A 22,467-nucleotide genomic window follows, 5' to 3' on the forward strand; every position below is an offset into this window, starting at 1 on the left:
GCCCAAAGAGGCAGAGCGGTCCAGCGGTTAGAGCTGGCTCCCCACCCCTCCCCGCTGTCACCCGAGTCAAAACGTTTCCCCTCTGCTTCCTTTCTGCTTAGTGACCTCTGGGCAGCAGAGATGGGGCGGGGGACTGAGGGTTGTTCCCAGTAGGGGAAAGCCAGGAGGAGGGGGCAGTCGCCCGCCGTACCCATCCCCAAATTTCGGCTGCCAAAGCCCCAGCCGAGCCCGTCCGGCGATCGGCCGGGCGGGAAGGTGCCCCGTTGACCGACGGGGCTGGACTTCCGTAGATTCCCATCCCTATAGCGTGGGATGATTCCTTCCTGTCTTCCCTCCCCGTTCCTCTGTCCCGAATCCAAAGCCCCCTTCCCCGTCCTGTCGTTCTCCCGGGCCTCTGGGCCCAGGCCCCCCGGCAAGGCTCTGAGATCCGAGAACGGCAGAGATCCGGGTCCATTCCCCTCGGGGCGAACGGGGCGGGGGCAATTAAATATTTAATATCAGCCGTGTCGTCTCTTCTTGCCCTCCGCGGAGGGCACGGGGTGGGGTGGGGGGTGTGAAGCCACTGGGGATCAAAATGAGGGGCTTGTTCTCCCTGCTCTCCACCAGAAGCTGAGGGTGGAGGAAGTTTCTGGAACTAGAGAAGCAGCGTGGCTCAGTGGAAAGAACCCGGGCTTGGGAGTCGGAGGTCGTGGGTTCGAAACCCGGCTCTGCCACCTGTCAGCTGTGTGACTGTGGGCGAGTCACTTCACTTCTCTGAGCCTCAGTTCCCTCATCTGTAAAATGTAAGACTGTGAGCCTCAGGTGGGACGACCTGATGACCCTGGATCTCCCCCGGCGCTTCGAACGGTGCTCTGCACATAGTCAGCGCTTAACAAATACCAGCATTATTATTATTATTTATTATTAGCTGGGGAGAAGCCATTCAGCGTACGAGTAGCAGCCGCTGAGGAAAGGGTTTCCACCCTCAATTCCTTGAATTTGAAGAGCGTTTTTATTTTCCCTTTTGCAACACTGAGCCATTTTATTCTCAGGCCACTCCCCGGAGATTCATCCATTCAATAATATTTATTGAGTGCTTACTATGTGCAGAGCACTGTACTAAGCGCTTATACAAATCGGTACATTCGGAGATGAGGAGAGGGAGGTGTTAAAACTCCAAAGGAGGTGCCGGGTCACGTACGCTGCCCAAGAAAAGGCCTCATTCCACAGACTGTGAGCCCCGTCCGGGGCAGGTCAGTCAGTCAATCGATCAGTCGTATTTATTGAGCACTTACTGTGTGCAGAGCACTGTACTAAACGTTTGGGAGGGTATATTATAACAGACACATTTTTTTTTTAAAATAGTTCAAACACTATGGGCCACGGACCCCCCCTCCAGACTGTGAGCTCACTGTGGGCAGGGATTGTTGCTCTTCTTTGTTGAATTATACTTTTCCAAGCGCTTAGTAGGGTGATCCGCACACAGTAAATGCTTAATAAGTGAGATTGAATGAATGAACCGCTCTAAGCGCTGGGGTAGATACAAGGGAATCAAGTCGGATCACAGTTGCAATGCCCAGTTGACAGATGAGGTAACTGAGGCCCAGAGAAGTGAAGTGACTTGCCCAAGGTCTACCAGCGGGCAAGCGGCAGAGCCGGGGCAAGACCCCCGGTCCTCCTGTCTGCCAGGCCTGTGGTCTATTCATCAGGCTGTGCTGCTTCTCCCTGCCCACGGTCGGGTTTCAGTCTAGAGGGGGAGACGGACATGGATAGAAATAAATAAAAATGATAACGTTGGTATTTATTAAGGGCTTACTATGTGCCGAGCACCGTTCTAAGCGCTGGGGGAGATCCAAGGTAAGCAGCTCGTCCCACGTGAGGCTCACAGTCTTCATCCCCATTTCACAGATGAGGGAACTGAGGCACCGAGAAGTCAAGTGACTCGCCCGAAGCCGGGATTAGAACCCATGACCGCTGACTCCCAAGCCCGGCCTCTTTCCACGTGAGAGAGATGGACATGAGCGGTGCGGGGCCGGGAGGGGGGATGAATAAAGGGAGCGAGTCAGGGCGACGTGAAGGGAGTGGGAGAAGAAGAAAGGAGGGCTTAGTCAGGGAAGGCCTCTTGGAGGAGATGACAGGGACAGTCTGCCTTGATTATCTCATCTCTGCACCCAGGACTTAGCACAGTGCTTGGCACATGGTCAGCAATTAAGTAAGGAGCATGGCCTCGGGGAAAGAACAAGGACCCGGGTCCTAATTCCGACTCGGCTACTTACCTGCCGTGTGACTTTAGACGAGTCGCTTCACTTCTCCGTGCCTCAGTTCCCTCATCTGCCAAATGGGGATTCAATACCCGTTCTAAAGAACGTGAGCCCCACGTGGGATCTGATTATCTTGTACCCATCCCCGGGCTTAATACAGTGCTTGGCACATAGTAAGTACTTAACGAATACCACATTATTATTAGCGGTATAATAATGTTGGTGTTCATTAAGCACTTACTATGCGCCGGAAGACTAAGGCTGTGACCCCCAAGTGGGAAAACCTGATTACCTTGAATCTATCCCAGGGCTTGGCACATAGTAAGTGCTTAACAGATACCATCATCATCATTATTATTATTCTAGGCATCGGGGTAGATACAAGGTAATGAGGTTGTCCCACATGCATGAGGTTGTCTCACACAGCTGACAAGTGGCAGAGCCCCCTCCCCGCCCCGCGCTTAGAACAGTGCTCGGCACATAGTAAGGATTCACAAACACCGTTAAAACAGCGTGGCTCAGTGGAAAGAGCACGGGCTTGGGAGTCAGAGGTCATGAGTTCGAATCCCGGCTCTGCCACTTGTCAGCGGTGTGACTGGGGGCAAGTCACTTCACTTCTCTGGGCCTCAGTGCCCTCATCTGGAAAATGGGGATTAACAGTGAGCCTCACGTGGGACGACCTGATTACCCTGTACCTACCCCAGCGCTTAGAACAGTGCTCTGCAATAGTAAGTGCTTAACAAATGCCAACATTATTATGTGTCCACCAGGATGGCCGAGTGGTTAAGGCGTTGGACTTAAGATCCGATGGACGTGTGTCCGCGTGGGTTCGAACCCCACTCCTGGTAGCTGATTTTAGAGAAGCAGCGTGGCTCAGTGGAAAGAGCACGGGCTTTGGAGTCAGAGGTCATGAGTTCGAATCCCAGCTATGCCACTTGTCAGCTGTGTGACTGTGGGCAAGTCACTTCACTTCTCTGTGCCTCAGTTACCTCCTCTGTAAAATGGGGATTAAGACTGTGAGCCCCACGTGGGACATCCTGATTCCCCCGTGTCTACCCCAGCGCTTAGAACAGTGCTCGGCACATAGTAAGCGCTTAACAAATACCAACATTATTATTATTATTATGACGGTTATTATTATTAGGCCCGGAAAGGCGCGACCACAGGCCCGGCGAGGAGGCGGCAGGGAGACGAGGGGCCGGTAGGGGGCGGGCTTCGGGGCGGTGGGCGCGCTAGCCGGGCGCGTCTCGGTGGTGCTGGCGGCGGGCGGGCGGGGGCGGGCTTCCGGTCGGTGGGCGCGCTAGCCCGCCGTCGTCTCGGTGGGCCTCTGGGAGGTTCTTCCGGTGGCGGGGGCGGGCAGGGCCTGGCAAGGCTGGAAGGGACGAGCAGGGAGGGTTGACCAGGCTGCGCTGGTAAGGGTCGGGATTGGGGGAGCAAAAGGTGGAGAGATCCTTCCTCTCTTCCCCTTCCTCTCTTCCCCTTCCTCCTCCTCTTGCTGCTGCAGCAGGGCCTTCCTTCAGCCCCAGGCTCTACGACCCTCCCTGATCCACCATCTCCCTTCAGCAGCTGCCCCCCCTTCTTTCCGTCAGTCCTCTTTACCGTGTGCAGAGCGCTTAGCACACTACCACAGCCCCCCCTTCCCTCTCTCCTTTCAGTTCCTTCCCAGCCCCCCCATGGCAGCCCCTTCCCCCCACACTCCAGCCCCCTCGCACACCCCCAACAGCCCCCTCTTCTCCTGCCCCCCCTTCAGCTACTGCCAGGGGACCCCCTTCCCCTCCCCCCAGGGCTCCCCGCAAGGTCCCCCCCTCCATCCCCCTTCATTTCCACCCCCCCACACAGCACTTCCTTCACCCCCCATGCCCCCAAAGTCACCCCCTTTTCCTCCCTCTTTTCAGCTCCTCCTGGGGCACCCCCTTCCCCCCCAATTCCCCTTCACCTCCCTCCCCCCGCCCTCCAAGTCACCCCTTTTACCACCTTCTTTTCGGCTCCCCCTATGGCACCCCCTTCGCCCACACTCCCTCTTCACCCCCCCCATGCCCCCAAAGTCACTCCCTTTACCTCCCTCTTTTCAACTCCCCCATGGCAGCCCCTTCCCCCACACTCCCCTTTCGGCCCCCTCGTACACCCCCAACAGCCCCCCCTTCCCCTCTCCCCTTCAGCTCCTTCCAGGGGACCCCCTTCCCCTCCCCCCTCGGGTTCCCCGCCCGGCCCCCCTCTCTCCATCCCCCTTCATTCCCACCCCCCCATGCCTTCCAAGTCACCCCTTTTACCTCCCTCTTTTCAGCTCCCCCCATGGCAGCCCCTTCCCCCGCACTCCTCCTTCCGCCCCTTCGCACACCCCCAGAGTCACCCCCTTCTACCCCCAGCTCCTTCCCGAGCCCCCCCATTCCCCCCACACTCCCCCTTCAGTCCCCTCGTACACCCCCAACAACACCCCCTTCCCCTCTCCCCTTCAGCTCCCCCCACGGGACCCCCTTCCCCTCGGGCTCCCTGCACGGTACCCTACCTTGTCCCCAAAGTCACCCCCTTTCCCTCCCTCCCTTCATCTCTTTCCCACGGCACCCCCTTCTCCCCCCCTTGGGCACCCCCTCCCCCTGCCCCCTTCAGCTCCCCCCCACGCCCCTCTTCTCCCCTTCATCTCCCCCTGCAAACCCCCCTAGCCCCACTCCCTTCCCCCGCCCCCCCCCCCCCACCACTAGAACCTGGGCGCCAGAAGGTCCTGGGTTCTGATCCCGGCTCCGCCACTTGTCTGCTGTGTGACTTTGGGCAAGTCACTTCAGTTCCCTCTTCTGAAAAATGGGCACGAAGAGCGTGAGCCCCGTGTGGGACGGGGACCGTGTCCGACCTGATTAGCTTGGATCTACTCCGCCGCTTAGAACGGTGCCTGGCACGTAGCGCTAAGCGGATGCCGTCGTCGTTATCGTTATTATTATTATCACTCCCCTTTCGTCCCTCTCCCACACCTCCTGACAACACCACGTCCCCCATCCCTCCCGTCCCCCCTCCCCCCGTGTTACCCTTCTCCTTCTCTCTTCTGCCCCAGGTCGTCCCGCTCCTTGTTCCCGCGGAGAGCCTGCGCACCGGCCCCGGGTGTCCTGTTCCGTTCTGGGCCCTGACGTGCGGCTCGGAGGGCGCAGGCCCACCCGCCGGACCCTCCCGGGCCCTCGCTGGACCACCCCGCCGTCATGGCCTCCGAATCGAGCAAGAAGCGCAAACCCAAAGTCATCCGCAACGACGGACCCCCGCCGGAGGGGAAGCGCAGTCGGACCGAAGCCGACCCGGTACGTGGGGTGGGCGGGACGCCTGACTTCGACCCCCGCGGCGGTGGGCGGCCCCGTCCATCGATTTAGCGGGCGCTTACTATGGGCGGGAACTGTACCGAGTGCTTCGGCGAGTACAAAGCGCTGGTCAGAATCACCTCTCTAAGAGCTCACTGTGTGCCACGCGCCGTTCTAAGCGCTGGGGTAGATACAAGCTCATCAGGTCGTCCCACGTGGGGCTCACGGTCTCAGTCCCCATTTTGCAGATGAGGTAACTGAGGCACAGAGAAATTAAGTGACTTACCCAAGATCACGTAGCGGACACGTGACGGAGCCGGGATCAGAACCCACGACCTCCGACTCCCAAGCCCGGGCTCTTGCCACTAAGCCTTGCTATAATCGTGACGTTTACTGAGCGCGTGCTGTTTTTTCGATGGTATCTGCTAGGCTCTTATGGTGTGCCTTGGCACTGTACTAAACGTTGCGGTTGGATAGAGTCCACGACCCACGTGGGGCTCGCAATCTTGACCCCCATTTTAGAGCTGGGACACAGAGAAGTGAAATGCAGACCCCAGGGTAGATGCCCTAGAAGCGGATCGGACCCGGGCCCTCACAGCCCGCGGGGTTTGCCGATGGGGAGACTGAGGCACGGAGCAGTTAAGTGACTCAGTCGGTGGTATTTGTTGAGCCCTTAGGTGCGGGACGGACCGTAAGAATAGATTGTAAGTGGAGCGTGGGCGGGGATCTTGCCTTCCGACTTGGTTGTGTTGGCGTTTCCCGACCACCAAGTACAGCGCTCCGCGCTCAAACGAGAAGCCGCGTGGGGCGAGCCCGGACCTGGGAGTCGGAAGGACCTGGGTTCTAATCCCAGCTCCGCCCCTGGTCGGCCCTGTTACCCGAGGCGAGTCGCTTCGCTCCGCTGTGCCTCACTTACCCCACCTGCAAAATGGGGACGAGAACGGCGAGTCCCAGGTGGGACGGGGCCCGTGTTCAACCTAACCATCTTCTCTCTACCCCAGCATTTGGTCCAGCGCCGGGTACGTAGAAAGCGTTTAACAAACACCATCAAAAATACAAATATATGATAAAGTGCAGCGGAATTAGCGGGCACGTTAACTCCGGGCCCGCTCTCCACTAGGCCACCCTGGCTCGTCGATCGTCCCTGGCGTCTCCACCGCAGCGGAGGTTCCTCGAGGGCAGCGGTCACCGTCAGCCAGCTCCGACTTAAAGGAGCGGCGTGGCCCGGGGCCCAGGGCCCGGGCTCGGGAGTCAGAGGTCGTGGGTTCTAATCCCGGCTCCGCCACTTGTCAGCTGTGGGCAAGTCACTTCACTTCTCCGGGCCTCAGTCACCTCATCTGTAAAATGGGGATTGGGGACGGGGAGCCCCACGTGGGGCGATCTGATCTCTTGTATTTACCCCAGCGCGTAGAACGGTGTTTGGCACGTAGTCGGCGCTTAACAGATACCATCGTTATTATTATTAGTCCCAAGGGGAAAGGGCAGGGCTCCGCGTGGGCTAGAAAAGTGGTAATATTATTTTCAGTAGCGGTTTTTGTGAGGCACTTACTATGCGCCGAGCACTCTATTAAACGATGGGCTAGATACATTATCAGTTGATCAGTGGCATTTATTGAGTGCTTATGGGGCGCGGGACACTTTATCGCACGCTCCCAAGCTTTTAGTAGAGTTGGCAGACGTGATCTCTGCCCACTTGGAGCTCAGAGTCTAAAGGGGGAGGCAGACGTTAAAATAAAAGACGGGGAAAATGGCAGTTTTAGGGTAGATATGTGAGTGCTCTGGGGCTGCGGGTGTAATAATAATAGCGATGACGGCGTTAAGCGCTTACTATGTGCCGGGCACTCTACTAAGCGCCGGGGTGGGTCCAAGCAGATGGGGATGGACCCCGTCCCTGCCCCGCGTGGGGCTCACGGTCTCGATCCCCGTTTTCCAGATGAGGGAACTGAGGCCCAGAGGAGTGAAGGGACCTGCCTCGGGTCCCCCGGCAGACAAGCGGCGGAGGCGGGATTAGAATCCACGACCTTCTGACTCCCGGGCCCGGGCCCTGTCGGCTACACCGTGCTGCTTCGAGTATCAGAGTGTCGAAGGGGTCCCGGCCCAAGTGCGTAGGTGATGCTGAAGGGAGGGGGCGGGGGAGAAACGAGGGCTCGGTCTGGGATCGGAGAAGGCCTCTAGGAGGAGACCGGAGAGTTTAGCGGGGTTTTGAAGGGCAGGGAATGCCGCCGTTTGTCACGTCGTCCTTTCCCAAGTACTTAGTACAGTGCTCCGCGCTCAGTAAGTGCTCGATAAATCCGATCGAATGAATGAACGCAGTTGCGGGGCGCGGCGGTCTGTCGTACGTCAATGGGGGGGGGGCCCGGGCCGTCCCACACGGGGTTCGCCGTCTACGCGGGAGGGCGAACAGGCCCCGTTTTACACATGAAGCCAAGGCCCAGAGCAGTGACTGGACGGCGGGAGAGAGGCGGAGCCGGGATTAGAACCCAGGTCTCCTGACTTACCGGCCCTGGGCTCCGTCCCCTGCCTCGCTGTTGCTCGTGATCCGTTTGGGCTAAAGAAAACCAAACCAAAGGAGCGGAAATGATGTCCCGCCTTCACTAACGCAGCGAGAGGAAGAAAAGAAGGTGGTCAGTTGTCAGCGGGGATCGTCTCCATTGTTGAATTGTCCCTTCCAAGCGCTTAGTACAGTGCTCTGCACACAGTAAGCGCTCTATCCGTACGATTGAACGAATGAATGGTTTCCCTTCCGCTGTCTTAATTGCGCCCACTTTCCCGATTCCCCCGATGCATCCAGGGAGTCCTGAATCCCGGCTCCGCCACTTATCCTCTGTGTGACCTTGGGCGAGTCGCGTCACTTCTCTGGGCCTCAGTTCCCCCATCTGGAAAATGGGGATGGAGACTGTGAGCCCCGTGTGAGACGGGGACCGTGTCCAACCTGATTTGTTTGCATCCGCCCCAGCGCTCAGTACAGTGCCTGGCACATAGTAAGCGCTTAACAAATACCATAATTACTATTATTATTACCGCCTTTTTTTGTACTCCTTGATTGAAGCTTTGACTTATACCATAATTATTGTTATTATTACCGCCTTTTTTTGTGCTGCTTGATTGAGGCTTTGACTTAACCCCCCCCCACCCTCTATTCCGGGAGCATCCAAATGCTCCTCGGCTTCCCCCACGGCTCCCTGGCGAAAACTAGGTAACACGTGCTTTTCCGTCGTCATTAGTATTACCGATAAAATTATTTTTTTGGCGGGGGTCATTTGTTACGCTCTTACTCTGTGTCAAGCTCCGTTCTGAGCGCCGGGTCAGTCGGGCCGAAAACAGTCCCCATCCCTCTCGGGGCCCACGAGCTGAGGAGGAGAACGGGTGCCGAATCTCCGTTCTGTAGTTGAGGAGACCGAGGCACAGAGAAGTGAAGTGAAACATCCGAGCTGCCACAGCAGGGCAGATGGTGGAGATTAGAACTCAGATCCTCTGGTTCCCAGGCCCCGGCTTTACCCAGAACGGTGCTTGGCACATAGTAAGAGCTTAACAAATAACCGTCGTTATGTTTATTATCGTCCATTAGGCCACTCTGCTTCCTCTCGGCTGCAGATGGACTGTCCGCCTCTCCTCCCGCCCCCCCCCCCGTCCCGGGGACGCCTCCTCGCCCTTCCTATTAAAGGGATTTTTCGGGGGGCGAGGGCCATCCCCGGGTTTTTCACCCGCTCGGTCGTATTTCTCGAGCGCTTACCGCGTACAGAGCACTGCATTAAGCGCCCGGACGAGTCCAGTAGGACGGCCAACGGACGCTCCTCGGAGCGTGAGGCCCGGCCACCCCGTGAGCCCGGCGAGGTGCGGCCGGGCCGGAGAGTGACCCGGGGGACGGCCCCTTGTTGGCTGCCGGCAGGACGGGAGGCACTACAGCGAAGAAGGGGAAGTGGACGTGCGGGATGCCAACAAGGATTACGAGCTGTACAAGCACACCTGTCTGGAACTGCAGAGGATCATGGCCGAGATCCAAGACCTGAAGAGCAAAGGCAGCAAGGAAAATGTAGGTGACGGGGGTGGGGAGGGAGAAGGTGTGGGTGAGGGGAGCCGGGGGAAGGCCGGCGGGGCCGCGGCGAGCGCGGATTCAGGTCCCGGTCTCGTTACCGCCGTGGCGCCCCTCGTCAGCCCCTCGGCTCGCCGTGGGCAGGGACTGTGTCTGTTGTGTGGTTCCGTCGGCCCCTCCCAAGCGCTCGGTGCAGTCCTGCGCGCCCGCTAAGCGCTCTCTAAAAACAGCGGACTCACCCTTGAGGGCTGACGGACTCTGCTTTGCAGCAGACCCAGCCCCCAGAGCACTCGGGTACGTATCTGTCATTTCATTTATCTCTGTTGCCGTCCGTCTCCCCCGCTCTAGACTGTGAGCTCGTTGTGGGAAGGGATTGTCACTGTTTAGCATTGTACTGTGCTTTCCGAAGCGCTTAGGACAGCGCTGTGCGCCCCGTAAGTACGAATGAATGAATGCGAGAGATGCGGATCAATGATGATAATATTAATTCCGACGATGGGACTCGTTAAGTGCTTACTCTCTGTCAAGCACTGTTCTAAGCGCTGGGGTAGGTAGGGGTCGATCTAATTGGACACAGTCCCTGTCCCTCATGGGGCTCACGCTCAATCCCCGTTTTCCCGACGAGGGAACTGAGGCCCAGAGAAGCGAAGTGACGTGCCCAGATCTCGGAAACGTGGCGGAGCGGGGATCAGAACCCAGGTCCTTCTGACTCCGGGGCTGGACTCTATCCACTAAGCCACACTGGTTAGCCCCCATTCCCTGACCCGCCTGCTTCAGAGTCCGAGGGGGCGGATGAACGGGTATAATCATGATGATGATGACGACGACGACGACGACGGTATTCGTTAAGCGCTCACTGTGCGCCAAGCACCGTTCTGAGCAGTGGAGTGGATACAAGGTCATCCGGTTATCCCACGTGGGGCTCACCGTCTTAATCCCCATTTTCCAGATGAGGGAACCGAGGCCCAGAGAAGTTGAGTGGCTTGCCCAAAGCCACACAGCCGACAAGTGGCGGGGATCAGAACCCGCGCCCTCGGACTCCCGAGCCCAGGCTCTTTCCACTGAGCCACGCCGCTTGGAAACTGAGGCCCGGCGACGCTAAAGAGCCTTGCCCAGATGCACCCAGCGGCCAGTCGGCGGAGCCGGGCCCCGATTCTCCATCTCCAGACCCCGGCCCGGCCCCCTGCCCTCCCCACTAGGCCGGGCTGCTCTCTCCGCGCCGCCTTGACCGTCTCCCCCCGGGCCCCCGCAGGCCGCCGAGATCGAGGAGCGGCGAGTCCAGAGCTGCGTCCTCTTCATGACCCTGAAGAAGCTGAACCGTCTGGCGCACATCCGGCTGAAGAAGGGAAGGGACCAGACCCACGAGGTGGGAAGGGGCCCGCTCGGCCGTCTCCCCGCCCCCTCGTTTCGGCCGCGCCCCCCCCCCCCCCCCCGGCCTCCCCTGAACCCGTCCTCCTTTGCAGGCCAAGCAGAAGGTGGACGCCTATCACCTCCAGCTCCAGAATCTGTTGTATGAGGTGATGCACCTGCAGAAAGAGATCACCAAGTGCCTGGAATTCAAGTGAGTAGAGGAGCGGGTGGACGGGTGAGCGAGCGAGGGAGGGCATCGCGGGGCCGGGCCGGCACGAGCTGTGTCGTCCTGGCCTGAGAAATCAAAATCCAGGCGGGCGAGGACCCCGGGTGTCTGTCGGGGGAGGACCTGTGGAAGCGACTTCTCGCCCTCGCCAGCCTCCTTTGGGTGAGCCTCTGCTGACTGATTTGGCGCCTTCCGCGTGTAGGTTTGTTAGGCGCTCACTGTGTGCCGCGCGCCGACCCGAGCGCTGTCCCTTCTTCAGATGCCGTCGAGTCGTTTCCGACTCACGGCGCGGGCTGTACCGTTTTTGGCCGGGAATAACGGTGCCCGGCGGTTTCTGTGGCCACACCCTGTCGCCAGCGCTGGGAGACGGAGAATTTAAGCAGGTCAGCCACGGTCCAAGGCCTAAGTGGCTATCACATCTAACGGAGGGAAAACATGAGGAAACTGAGGCCCGGAGAAGTCCGGTGATTCGCCCCAAGTCGCCCAGCAGGCAGGCGATGGGGCGAGATTAGAACCCAGATAATGATGATTGTGGTACTCATTAAGCGCTTACCACGTGCAGAGCACCGTTCTAAGCGCCGACGCAGATAGAAGTTAGGCTGGACACAGTCCCCGTTGCCGTGGGGCTCGCGGTCTTAATCCCCATTTTACAGAGGAGGCAACTGAGGCCCAGAGAAATGAAGTGACCGGCCCAAGGTCGCGCAGCAGTCAGGTGGTAGAGATGGAGTTAGAACCCGTGACCTTTTGACTTGCAGTCCTGGGTTCTAGTCGCTATGCCACGCGGATCCTCACACCCCGAGGCCCCCGCTCTCTCCATCAGGCCGCGCCGCTTCTCCCCGTGCCGTTGGTTCCCCGGGTGGGCGGGGAGGCCCCCGGGCCGCCCGAGCCCCGGCTGGGCTCTCCCGTAAACCTCCGCCCGTCTCTGCCCGCAGGTCGAAGCACGAAGAAATCGAGTTGGTGAGCGTGGATGAGTTTTACAAGGAGGCGCCCCCGGACATCAGCAAGAGCGACATCACCATCGGGGACCCTCACCAGCAGACGCTGGCTCGCCTGGACTGGGAACTGGAGCAGCGGAAGAGGTGAGTGGTCCTCCCCGCCGCCCGAGGAAATCCAGGGCCGGGAGCGGGGCACCCCCGAGCCGGGAAGGAATCCAGGCCCTTGCCGGTGGGTCAGGAGAACTCCCGAGGCCCCATCTCCCGGGCCTCGACCTACGTCGCCGGGCCCGTCCGCGAGACCCGTCTCTTCCTGTCTTGCGGCCGGCGGTCACACGATTCGAGCATCAGCTTCCCCGGGCCTCGGTGACCTCCTCTGTGAAACGGGCGTGAAGGCTGTGAGCCCCACGGGGTGAGCCCCATGTGGGACAGGGACTGTGTCCGACAATGAATTCCTACTCCAGCGCTTAGAACAGGGCGCTTAACCAATCCCGCGCTTATTATTATCAAAGAGCATTATTATTACTGTTGCTCCCACAGGTCTTCTCTCACTCCGCTGGGGAGAGAGGATGGCAGTCGATCCCATACCGGGCCACGTAAAAATAAGAAGAAGAACTGGGGCGTTTGTTCGGCACTTACTAGATGCCAATCAGTCGATGGAATTTATCGAGCACTTACTGTGTGCGGAGTACTGTAAAAAATCAAAAAATAAATTGTGGTATTTGTTAAGCGCTTACTATGGGCAAAGCACTGTTCTAAGCGCTGGGGGACACGAGGTGATCAGACTGTCCCACGTGGGGCTCACGGTTTTAATCCCCATTTGGCAGATGAGGTAACTGAGGCCCAGAGAAGTGAAGTGACTTGCCCAAAGTCACCCAGCTGGCAAGCGGTGGAGTCGGGATTCAAACTCATGACCGGCGACTCCCAAGCCCCTGCTCTTGCCACCGAGCCACGCTGTAAACGCTGGGGACAGTACGGTATAACAGAGTGGGTAGTCACGTTGTTCCCTGACCCCGACGACGTGAATTTACCCTGTGGTAAATTCAAGCTCATCGGGTCAGCCGCGGTCCTTGTCCCACTTGGAGCTCTCTGACTGAGTAGGAGGGATCGAATTCCCATTTCACGGCTGAGGGAACGGAGAAGCGACGTGACATATCCGAGGTTACGACGGCAGCCAGGCGGCGGAGCCGGGATCGGAACTCGGGTCCTCTGACTCGCGGGCCCGGGCTCTATCCACTAGGCCACACTGCTTGTCCGCCCGCTCACTGGTGGAACTGCAGTCATTTCCTGCTTCTCGGTTCTGCAGAACTGAAGAATTAACCCCACCTGGATGGCGGAGGCGGAGGTCGTGGGTTCTGATCCCGGCTCCGCCACCCGTCAGCCGGGCGACCTGGGGCAAGTCACGTAACCGCTCTGTGCCTCGGTTCCCTCGTCTGTAAAATAGGGATTAAAAAATGCGAGCCCCACGTGGGACAACCTGATGACCTTGTTTCTACCCCAGTGCTTAGAACAGTGCTTGGCACATAGTAAGTGCTTAACAAATGCCGTTATTATTATTATCATTCTCTGGGCTTCAGTTCCCTCATCTGTAAAATGGGGATTAAAAAACGCGAGCCCCACGTGGGACAACCTGATGACCTCGTATCTACCCCGGCGCTTAGAACGGTGATTGGCACATAGTAAGCGCTTAGCAAATGCCATCATCTATTATTATTATTATTATTATTATTATTAAATCTCTTTGCTACAACTCTATTAGGACTCCTGGGCCTCGAATCCAGCGCTACCAATAGGAGCGGCTGGAAGCTCCCCTCTAGACCGGAAGCTCGTCGTGGGCAGGGAATGTGTCTGCTAATTCCGCTTTATCGAACACTCCCAAGCGCTTAGTATAGCGCTCTGCCCATAGAAAACGCTCAGTAAATACCAACGATCGACTGTCTCTCGTATTGTCCTCTCCCAAATGCTCAGTACGGTGCCCTGCACGTAGTACTCGCTCAATAAGTTGGATACCGTATATGTAATTTGTTTATGTTAATGTCCGTCTCCCCCTCTAAACCGTGAGCTCTTTGTGGGCAGAAGTGTGTCTGTCGTTATATTGTCCTCTCCCGAGCGCTTAGTACGGTGCTTTGCACCCAGTAAGCACCCCATAAAAAGGATCGGATGAATTGATCGTGACCTCGGGAGGCAGGAGCGCGGAACCCGGCCCTGCCGTCAGCCTGCCGGTGGTCATTAAAACGGTAAAATCCCTCTTCTCCCTCCCAAACGGTGGCGTTCGCTGAGCGCAGACTGTGCGCAGAGCCCCGTGCTGAGCGCTTGCATAACGAAACGTACGGTGAGCCCCCGGGGGAGGTCGGGCCGGTACCCAAGTGGGGGAACCCGGGGCCGAGCGCGGAGTAAGCGCTCACCGGATGCTGTCGGAAATCAAGAACGCACGTGACGACGTCCTTCCTCTCCCCGGCCAGGCTGGCGGAGAAGTACAAAGAGTGCCTGGCCAACAAAGAGAAGATTTTGAAGGAGATAGAGGTGAAGAAGGAGTACCTGAGTAGCCTCCAGCCGCGCCTCAACAGCATCATGCAGGTAATTCTCGGCCCCGACAGTTCGTTCGGATCGATCGAGCGCTTACCGGGCGCGGAGCGCCGTCCCGAGCGCGTGGGAAAGCACAACACGGCAATAAAGACACAGTTCCTGCCCCCGGCGAGCTCACTCCCAGCTTACAGAGAAGCGGCGTGGCTCGGTGGGAGGAGCCCGGGCTCGGGAGTCCGCGGGCGTGGGTTCGAATGCCGGCTCTGCCACTCGGCTGGGTGACTGTGGGCAAGTCACTTAAATTCTCGGTGCCTCAGTTACCTCATCTGGAAAATGGGAGTAAAGACTGTGAGCCTCACGTGGAACAAGCTGATGACCCTGTACCTCCCCCAGCGCTTAGAACAGTGCTCTGCACATAGTAAGCGCTTAACAAATACAAATACAAACGTTATTATTATTAGGGGGGGGGTCAGACGTCAAAACAAGTAGAGAGACGTCCATAAAAATAAAGGAAATTACCGATAAATACAGAAGGGCGTCCCCAGGGTGACCCAGGTTGGTGCCCTCCTCCTTCCCCCGGGACGGATTGTGCCCATCCCACCCACCACCCACCCGCGGGGCGGCATTCCTAGCGAGCAGAGCATTTACGGGGCGCTCTGAGGGAGCGGAGCCGCTCAGTCGAGTCCCGAGACTTTACTGAGCACCTAGGAGAGGCCGGCGGAGTCCCTGGACGTGATCCTTGCCCGCGAGGAGTTCCAGATCCTCTCTGCTTTCTCTTAGATTTGCCCCCTTGATCCACCCGTCCCGCAGCACTTAAATACGCATCCGCAATTTATTTACGTTTATGCCTGTCTCCCCCCACCCAGACTCTCAACCTACTGAGGGCAGGGAACGCGGCTTCCGACTCCGTTTTCTCGTACTCTTCCCCCCCGGCGCTTACTACGGGGCTGGGCAGGTGCTCAGTAAATGATGATGATGGTATTTGTTAAGCGCTTACTGGGTGTCAAGCGCCGTTCTAAGCGCTGGGGCAGAGAGACGGTAGAAGGGTTGTCCCGCTTGGGGCTCTCAGCCTCGATCCCCGTTTTCCAGACGGAGTAACCGAGGCCCCCGAGAGGTGAAGTGACTCGGTCAAGGTCGCGCAGCCGGCGGGTGGCGAAGCCGGGATTAGAACCCGTGACCTTCTGACTTCCAGGCATTGGCTCTGGGTCATGCTGCTTGACCGTGCAGCTAGGGGTGTGCTAACGGAGGAGAAGCAGCGTGGCTCAGTGGAAAGAGTCCGGGCTTGGGAGTCGGAGGTCGTGGGTTCGAATCCCCGCTCTGTCACTTGTCAGCTGTGTGACCGTGGGCGAGTCGCTTCACTTCTCTGGGCCTCGGTTCCCTCGTCTGTAAGACGGGGATTAAGACGGTGAGCCTCACGTGGGACAACCCGATGACCCTGGCTCTCCCCCAACGCTTAGAACAGAGTAAGCGTTTAACAAATACCAACATTAGTATTATTATTAACTGTGTGGGAGAGTAGACCCGATCGCTCCTGGCACGGAGCTCCGAGCGTGCTGCGTGGAGTCGGCCGTAGAATTAACTACCGTCCCTGCCTTCGAGTCATTCTTGGCCTCCTGGGCTCAGGAGGGGACAATCGAATTAGTAATAATAATAACAATGATGTTGGTATTTGTTAAGCGCTTCCTATGTGCAGAGCACTGTTCTCAGCGCTGGGGTGAATACAGGGTAGTTAGGTTGTCCCACTTGGGGCTCGCAGTCTTAATCCCCATTTTCCAGACGAGGTAACTGAGGCCCAGGGAAGTGAAGTGACTTGCCCACGGTCACACGGCTGACAAGTGGCAGAGCGGGGATTCGAACCCGTGACCTCTGACTTCCAAGCCCAGGCTCTCTCCACTGAGCCACAGACAGCATCCCTACCCTCCCAGAGCTTCCAAGCTGTCCTGCGCCGTCGCGTCGTCTCCGACCGGGAGCGACGCCACGGCCGCGTCTCTCCCGGAACGCCCCGCCTCCCTCTGCGGTCGTTCCGCTGTGGATCCGCAGGGTTTTCTTGGGAAAAATCCGGAAGCGGCTTACGCCCGCCTCCTTCCGCCTTGTGAACTTTAATCTCCGCTCTCGACCCTCCCCCGCGCCGCCCACAGCGCAGATGAGTTTTGACTTGTAGCCTTCCCCTCGCTGGCCGCTGCCCGAGCCGGGAACGGAACGGACGGGCCTCTGCTCGACTCTCCCTCCCCCAGTCGAGGCTGGTAGAGGACCGGAAACTCTCCGGGCGAGACCCTGAGAGGGGGTCCAAGCTACTAGCCTTCGCTAAGCGAGGCTGCTTTTGTAGGCGGCGTACTTGGTTTTGGCTCGTACTGTATGTCAAGCGCTCTTCTAAGCGGTGGGGTCGATTCAGGTTTATCAGGTCAGACCCGGGGCTTTGGCCAGCCAACGCGGAGCTCTTAACTCGTTGCCACGTTGAGCCGTTTCCTTGCCTCACCTTCCACCGCACCTTTTCCTCGCTTCCCAGCCAAGTTTTGCAAGATGATAATAATGGTAACGATGGCTGTGACGTTGGTTAAGCGGTTAGTCCGGGCCGGGCACTGTACTAAGCGCTGGGGTGGAGATAAGCCTGTAAGCTGTAGCTGTGAGCCCGATTAGACCGTAAGCCCGTCGAAGGGCAGGGACCGTCTCTCTGTTACCGATTTGTACATTCCAAGTGCTTAGTACAGTGCCCTGCACATAGTAAGCGCTCAATAAATACTATGGAATGAATGAATGAACAGTCCTCGTCCCACATGGGCTTCCCAGTCTAGCAGGGAGAACAGGTAGTGAACCCCAAATTGAGGAAACCGAGGGTCAGAGACGCGAAGCGACTTGCCCAGGGTCCCAGCAAGCAGGTGGCAGGGCCGCCGGGAGAACCCGGATCCTCTGACTTCCAGGCCTGGGCTCTTTCCACTAGGCCTCGCCGTTTCACTGACGTTCTTACAGAAGAGGAAACTGAGGCACAGAGAAGCCAAGTGACTTGCTCGAGGTCACACAGCAGGCGGGGAGAGGAGCCAGGATGAGACCGCCAGGTCCTCTAACTCCCAAGCCCGTGCTCTTTCCCCAGGGGATGAGGGTGGGTGAGAAGAGACAGGAAATGAATTCTCAGAAGCCGGAGGCCCTCCGAGACCCGCTCGAACCCCCACGAAATCGTCTGTAAAATGGGGATTCGATGCCGGTTCTCTCGCCAAGGCTGGGCGGCCCGTGCGGGACAGGGACTTAGCCGGGTATCTGACCCCAGCCCTCAGCACACGGTTCTGACCTGCTTATGTTGTTTCTACCCCGGTGTTCAGTAGAATGCTGGGCCCACAGTGACCGCTAAGTAAGGTAAAATGCACACAGTCAGCGCTCAATCCAGGTCGTGATGAGTAGAATTTTAACATATGGGGGGAACTTGGCCGGGGCCCCCCGAGATGGGTCCACTTTAGTGACAGAGAGGTTAAGAAGGAGCAGCAGTACTGGAATTTATTGAGCGGGGTGCAGAGAGCTACTCCGGGTCCTTGGCGAATACGAAACAGAGAAGCGACAGGTGTGACCCTGGGCCAGTCGCTTCATTTCTCCCGACTCGTCCCCGTCGCCCGCAGGCGTCGCTCCCGGTGCAGGAGTACCTGTTCATGCCGTTCGACCAGGCCCACAAGCAGTACGAGACGGCGCGCCACCTGCCCCCTCCTCTCTACGTGCTCTTCGTCCAGGCCAGCGCCTACGGCCAGGCCTGCGGTGAGTAGCCGGGGGGGCGCCCCGGGACGGGGCCCGGGGCCGTGGCTCGTCGCCCCCCCCCCCCCCCCCGGGGAATGCCGACCTGGGCCGCGCGCCGAGGCTCTTGGGTGGCACGGTCCCCCGCCTTGAAGCTGCCACTCGGTCCCGTCCCGTTTCCGGGAGAGGCGCGAGGGTGGCGGCGCGGGGCCGGGGGTAACCCCCGAAGGGTCTCCTCACACCCCCTCTCCCCAGCTCTCCCGTCCTGCCCCGCCTTACCCTCCGTCGCTGCCGTTTAGGGGCCACGCGGCACCGAAGGGCGTCCCTCCCGGCTTCTCCCCGGGCCCGCGGAGGGCCGGAGCCCGTTGGAGTCGTGTGATGTCTTGGGGCATCGCCCTCCGGGGACTTCCCCGCCACCGTTTTTCCTCCTCGGGAGGCTTGACTCTTTCTCCCTCACTGCCTCGGCCCCCGAGGGAGTAGGAGTTTTGCATGTCTCCTCTCCTGTCGGAGCCTTCCGGTGCCGACCCGTCACCGCCTTCTCTTCTTGTGTCTTCCCCTCTCCGTCCCTCCTTTTCTCTTTCTCTCTGTCTGTCCCCCCACTCGGCCACGTTAGCCCAAAGGAAACCCTCTTCTCAGCCCCCTAGGCTGGGTGAGTAATCGTCTCTCCTTCCCGGGTCCCCCCGCTTTGGCCGACGGCCGGGATGGTGTCCGAACCCCGAGGGCGGGATCGCGGGAATGACCCGCGCGTTGCCGGTGACCCGCAGCCGGCCCCTCTCACCCCCCCGCCGCCGCCGGCACGCCTGCCTCCCGCGAGCTTTTTAACCCCGGGTCCGGCTTGGCGTCGGGCCCCGGGCCCGTCCACGAGGCGGGAACTCAGGATCACGAGGGTGATGCTGTCTGTCGAAGCGCTTACCGTGTGGTGAGCGCTGGGGTCGGTAGAAGATGGTGGAGGCGCAGCGTGGCTCAGTGGAAGGAGCCCGGGCTCGGGAGTCAGAGGACGTGGGCTCTAATCCCGGCTCCGCCGCTCGTCCGCGGTGTGGCCTCGGGCAAGCCGCTCAACTTCCCCGTGCCTCGGTCACCTCGTCGGTAAAATGGGGATAAAGATCGTGAGCCTCAGGTGAGACAACCCGATTAGCTCGTATCGACCCCAGCGTTTCGAACGGTGCCTGGCCCGTAGTTAGCGCTTAACGAATACCGTAATTATCATCATCATCGGATCAGACACGATCGCCGCCCGGGGCTCCCGGCCCAAGTGGTAGGGAAGACGGGCGCATCATCCCCTTTCCTCAGAAGGGGACACGGAGGCCCGGAGAAGCGAAGTGACTTACCCAAGGTCTTACACAGCAGAGTCCACCAGCTCACACTGCTTCCCCGAGTCCAGATTTACAAGAGACCCTTTCCGGGGAAGCGAAGCTGGCTGGTTCTGTAGGGAGAACAGCTCGGGGCTCTCTGAAAGAGGGATTTTTCTCGGGTGGGGGTTTCGCACGTGGCTTCTCCTAGCGTTTCCACTGCTTAGTACAGTGCTCTGCACTCAGTAAGCGCTCAGTAAGTACAGCTGAACGATTGGTTCCTGAGGGATGGGAAGGGGTCAGTCCTCGGGGGAGCTTTCGGGTGGAACTGTTGATATTAAAGGAAGCCGGTCGTCTCCCGCTTCTCTGCCTGAGAGGGTGAGTGCCTGCCGGCTGGTCCATCCGTCCGTGGCCTACGCTGAGCGCCAACGGGGTGGGCTCTGCTGTAGCGGATGCTTTGGAGAGGGTAAATCGGGTAGCTTGAGGCACGGACTCTACCGTCTCGGAGCCTAGAATCTAACGGGGGAGGCGGGCGCTAATTATTTACAGATACCAATTAATCGGTGACAGCAGTAATAAAGCCAGTGGTCTCTGTTAAGCGCTCACTAGGTGCCAAGCACTGTACTCGGCACTGGGGTGGATGGAAGATCATCAGGGCCCACCCGATAGCAGCTGGGAGAACAGGGAGCCAGTCCCCATCTTGCAGATGAGGGAACTGAGGCACAGAGAAGTGAAGTGACTTGCCCGGGTTCGCCCAGCGGGCGCGTGGTGATGCCGGGATCAGAACCCGGGACCTCCGACTCGCAGGTCCGCGCTGTCTCCCCTAGGCCACGCGGCTTCAGTGGGGAGTTCCAGGTGCCGTGTTTGCGCGCGTTTGTGTGCGGATGTGTGTTCGCGTGCCCACACGCACGTGCGAACAGCTGCGCTGAGCTTGGGAGAGAGCATACGGGAGTAGCGGACGGGGCCCCTCTCTCTGTTCAACCGATTCCCGGGCCCAAGGGTTTACCGGCGGTTTCCTCTGCCCTTCAGACAAGAAGCTGTCCGTGGCCATCGAGGGCAGCGTGGAGGAAGCCAAAGCTCTGTACAAGCCCCCCGAGGACTCCCAAGGTATCGGACCGAGACGCCCGCCTCCATGGATCCGGAAGCCGCCCCGCCGCCCTCCCCACCCCCGACCTCCACCGCCTACTCTCTCCCCCTTCTAGGTCCCCACAAACCCTGGTCCTCCTCGTCCTCCTCCTCCTCCTCCTCCTCCGTGTCCGGGGGTGGGAGGGAGGACGGAGCCCTAGGTTCAAACGGCCTCCTGTGTTTGGCTGCAGATGACGAGAGCGACTCGGACGCCGAGGAGGAGCAGACCACGGTGAGAGCCCCTCACCCTGATGGTCCTGGCGGTCGCCCGCCTCTTCCGCGGACCCGCGGGTGCTCTGCCGTCCACTTCGACGGGGGGAGGGGGAGGAGCTTGGGGCGGCATTAGCCGGGGGGAGGGAGGGGATCCTCGTGCCACGCCGGGGTAGCCAACTGGAGACCCCTCTGATCGGAACAGAAGCGGCGCCGGCCCACCCTGGGGGTGCAGCTGGACGACAAGCGCAAGGAAATGTTGAAGCGCCATCCCCTGTCCGTCATGCTGGACCTCACGTGCAAAGGTGAGAGATGGGGGTGAAGGGGAGGGAGGAAGAGAGAGCGGGCATAACTCCCTCCCCGGCCCCCACGGCACCCGCAGGGCGGGGTTTGAGGGCAAATGGAGGTCAGTTCCGGGGCCCCCCCCGGTTGGCCCCTTCTCAGCAGAAAGTCGATCGACCGTTCGCTGGGGGCATTTATTGGGGCCCCTCTGAGCGTTGGTCCCCGCGAGCGCCGCTTGGGCCGGCTTCCAGTTTCCCGTGCCGAGCCGCCGGCTGGATGTGAGGGTCGTTATCGTCATCGTCAGTGCTGTTTATTGAGCTTTTACTGCGTACTAAGCGCTTGGGAGGGTACGGTGCGTCAGAGTTGGGAGGGACGTACCCTGCCCACGTCGAGCTTCCGGGCTAGAGAGGGAGGCACCCCTTGATATAAATAATCCATATAGATACGTTCATAGGTGCTGCGGGGTAGAGGGTGGGGCGAATCAAATGCCCACAGGTCGCAGATCTGTAATAACGGGAACGATTCCTTGACGCCCCAGAAACCGGTAGAGTCACCGGTGACCTTCTCGCCGTCCATTCTTTACTCCACCCTAGCCGTCTCTGCGTTGGGCACTGTGAGCCACCCCCTGCTCCCGGAAACATTACCCACCCTTGACTTAACTGGCCCCGTCCTCTCCCCGTTCTCTTCCTGTTCGTCTGGCCGGCCCTCGGTCTCCTGGGCAGACTCCTCCCCCCACCCTCTAATCCGGGGTCTAGTTCTGGCTCCCCGTCTGTTCTCCATCTACACCCACTCCCCCGGAGGACTCATTCGCTCCCATGGCTTCCCCTACCCTCTCTGCGGGGGTGGTTCTCAATCTACATCTCCAACCCCGACCTCTCTCCTCCGCAGTCTCCTTTCCTCCTGCCCTCGGGACATCTCTACTTGGATGTCCCGCCTACACCTCAAACTAATCATATCCCAGATCAGACTCCTCCTTCCCTCCCTAAGCCTGTCCTCCCCCCCGTCTTTCCCATCGCTGTGGACGACCCCATCACCCTCCCTGTATTACAAGCCCCTAACAGATGATATTTTACTCGGCTCTCTCAAATCACATATTCAGTCTGTCACCAAATCCTGTCAGTTCCACCTTCACAACGTCACTAAACTCAGCCGTCTTCTCGCCGTCCAAACTGCCACGGCTCCGATCCGAGCATCTATTCCATCTTGCCTTAACTGCTTCGTCAACCTTCTTCCTGACCTTCCTGCCCCCTGTCTCCCCCCCCACT

General features: G+C 59.1%; 1 protein-coding gene and 1 non-coding gene across 3 annotated transcripts in view; both read left to right on the forward strand.

Annotated features, from left to right (window-relative positions):
• Window positions 1-3,005: 3,005 nt before the first annotated feature.
• Window positions 3,006-3,088, forward strand: TRNAL-UAA. Its single transcript has one exon. It is a non-coding gene; the product is annotated as a tRNA-Leu (tRNA).
• Window positions 3,089-3,576: 488 nt separating this feature from the next.
• THOC5 (THO complex 5) overlaps window positions 3,577-22,467 on the forward strand; it is a 30,204-nt gene continuing 11,313 nt past the window's right edge. Inside the window, exons 1-12 of one of the 2 annotated variants that reach the window (XM_029049348.2) lie at window positions 3,577-3,652; window positions 5,284-5,521; window positions 9,408-9,551; window positions 10,804-10,917; window positions 11,015-11,112; window positions 12,060-12,206; window positions 14,522-14,636; window positions 18,188-18,320; window positions 18,910-18,945; window positions 20,615-20,692; window positions 20,902-20,942; window positions 21,126-21,225. In XM_029049348.2, coding sequence (XP_028905181.1) covers window positions 5,426-5,521; window positions 9,408-9,551; window positions 10,804-10,917; window positions 11,015-11,112; window positions 12,060-12,206; window positions 14,522-14,636; window positions 18,188-18,320; window positions 18,910-18,945; window positions 20,615-20,692; window positions 20,902-20,942; window positions 21,126-21,225 — 1,102 coding nt within the window. In that variant the 5' untranslated portion in view covers window positions 3,577-3,652; window positions 5,284-5,425. The remainder of the gene's footprint in view (window positions 3,653-5,283; window positions 5,522-9,407; window positions 9,552-10,803; window positions 10,918-11,014; window positions 11,113-12,059; window positions 12,207-14,521; window positions 14,637-18,187; window positions 18,321-18,909; window positions 18,946-20,614; window positions 20,693-20,901; window positions 20,943-21,125; window positions 21,226-22,467) is intronic. The other variant, XM_029049350.2, reaches the window with a different exon arrangement.

This window comes from Ornithorhynchus anatinus, chromosome 21, assembly GCF_004115215.2.
Source record: "Ornithorhynchus anatinus isolate Pmale09 chromosome 21, mOrnAna1.pri.v4, whole genome shotgun sequence".
Taxonomy (NCBI): Eukaryota; Metazoa; Chordata; class Mammalia; order Monotremata; family Ornithorhynchidae; genus Ornithorhynchus; species Ornithorhynchus anatinus.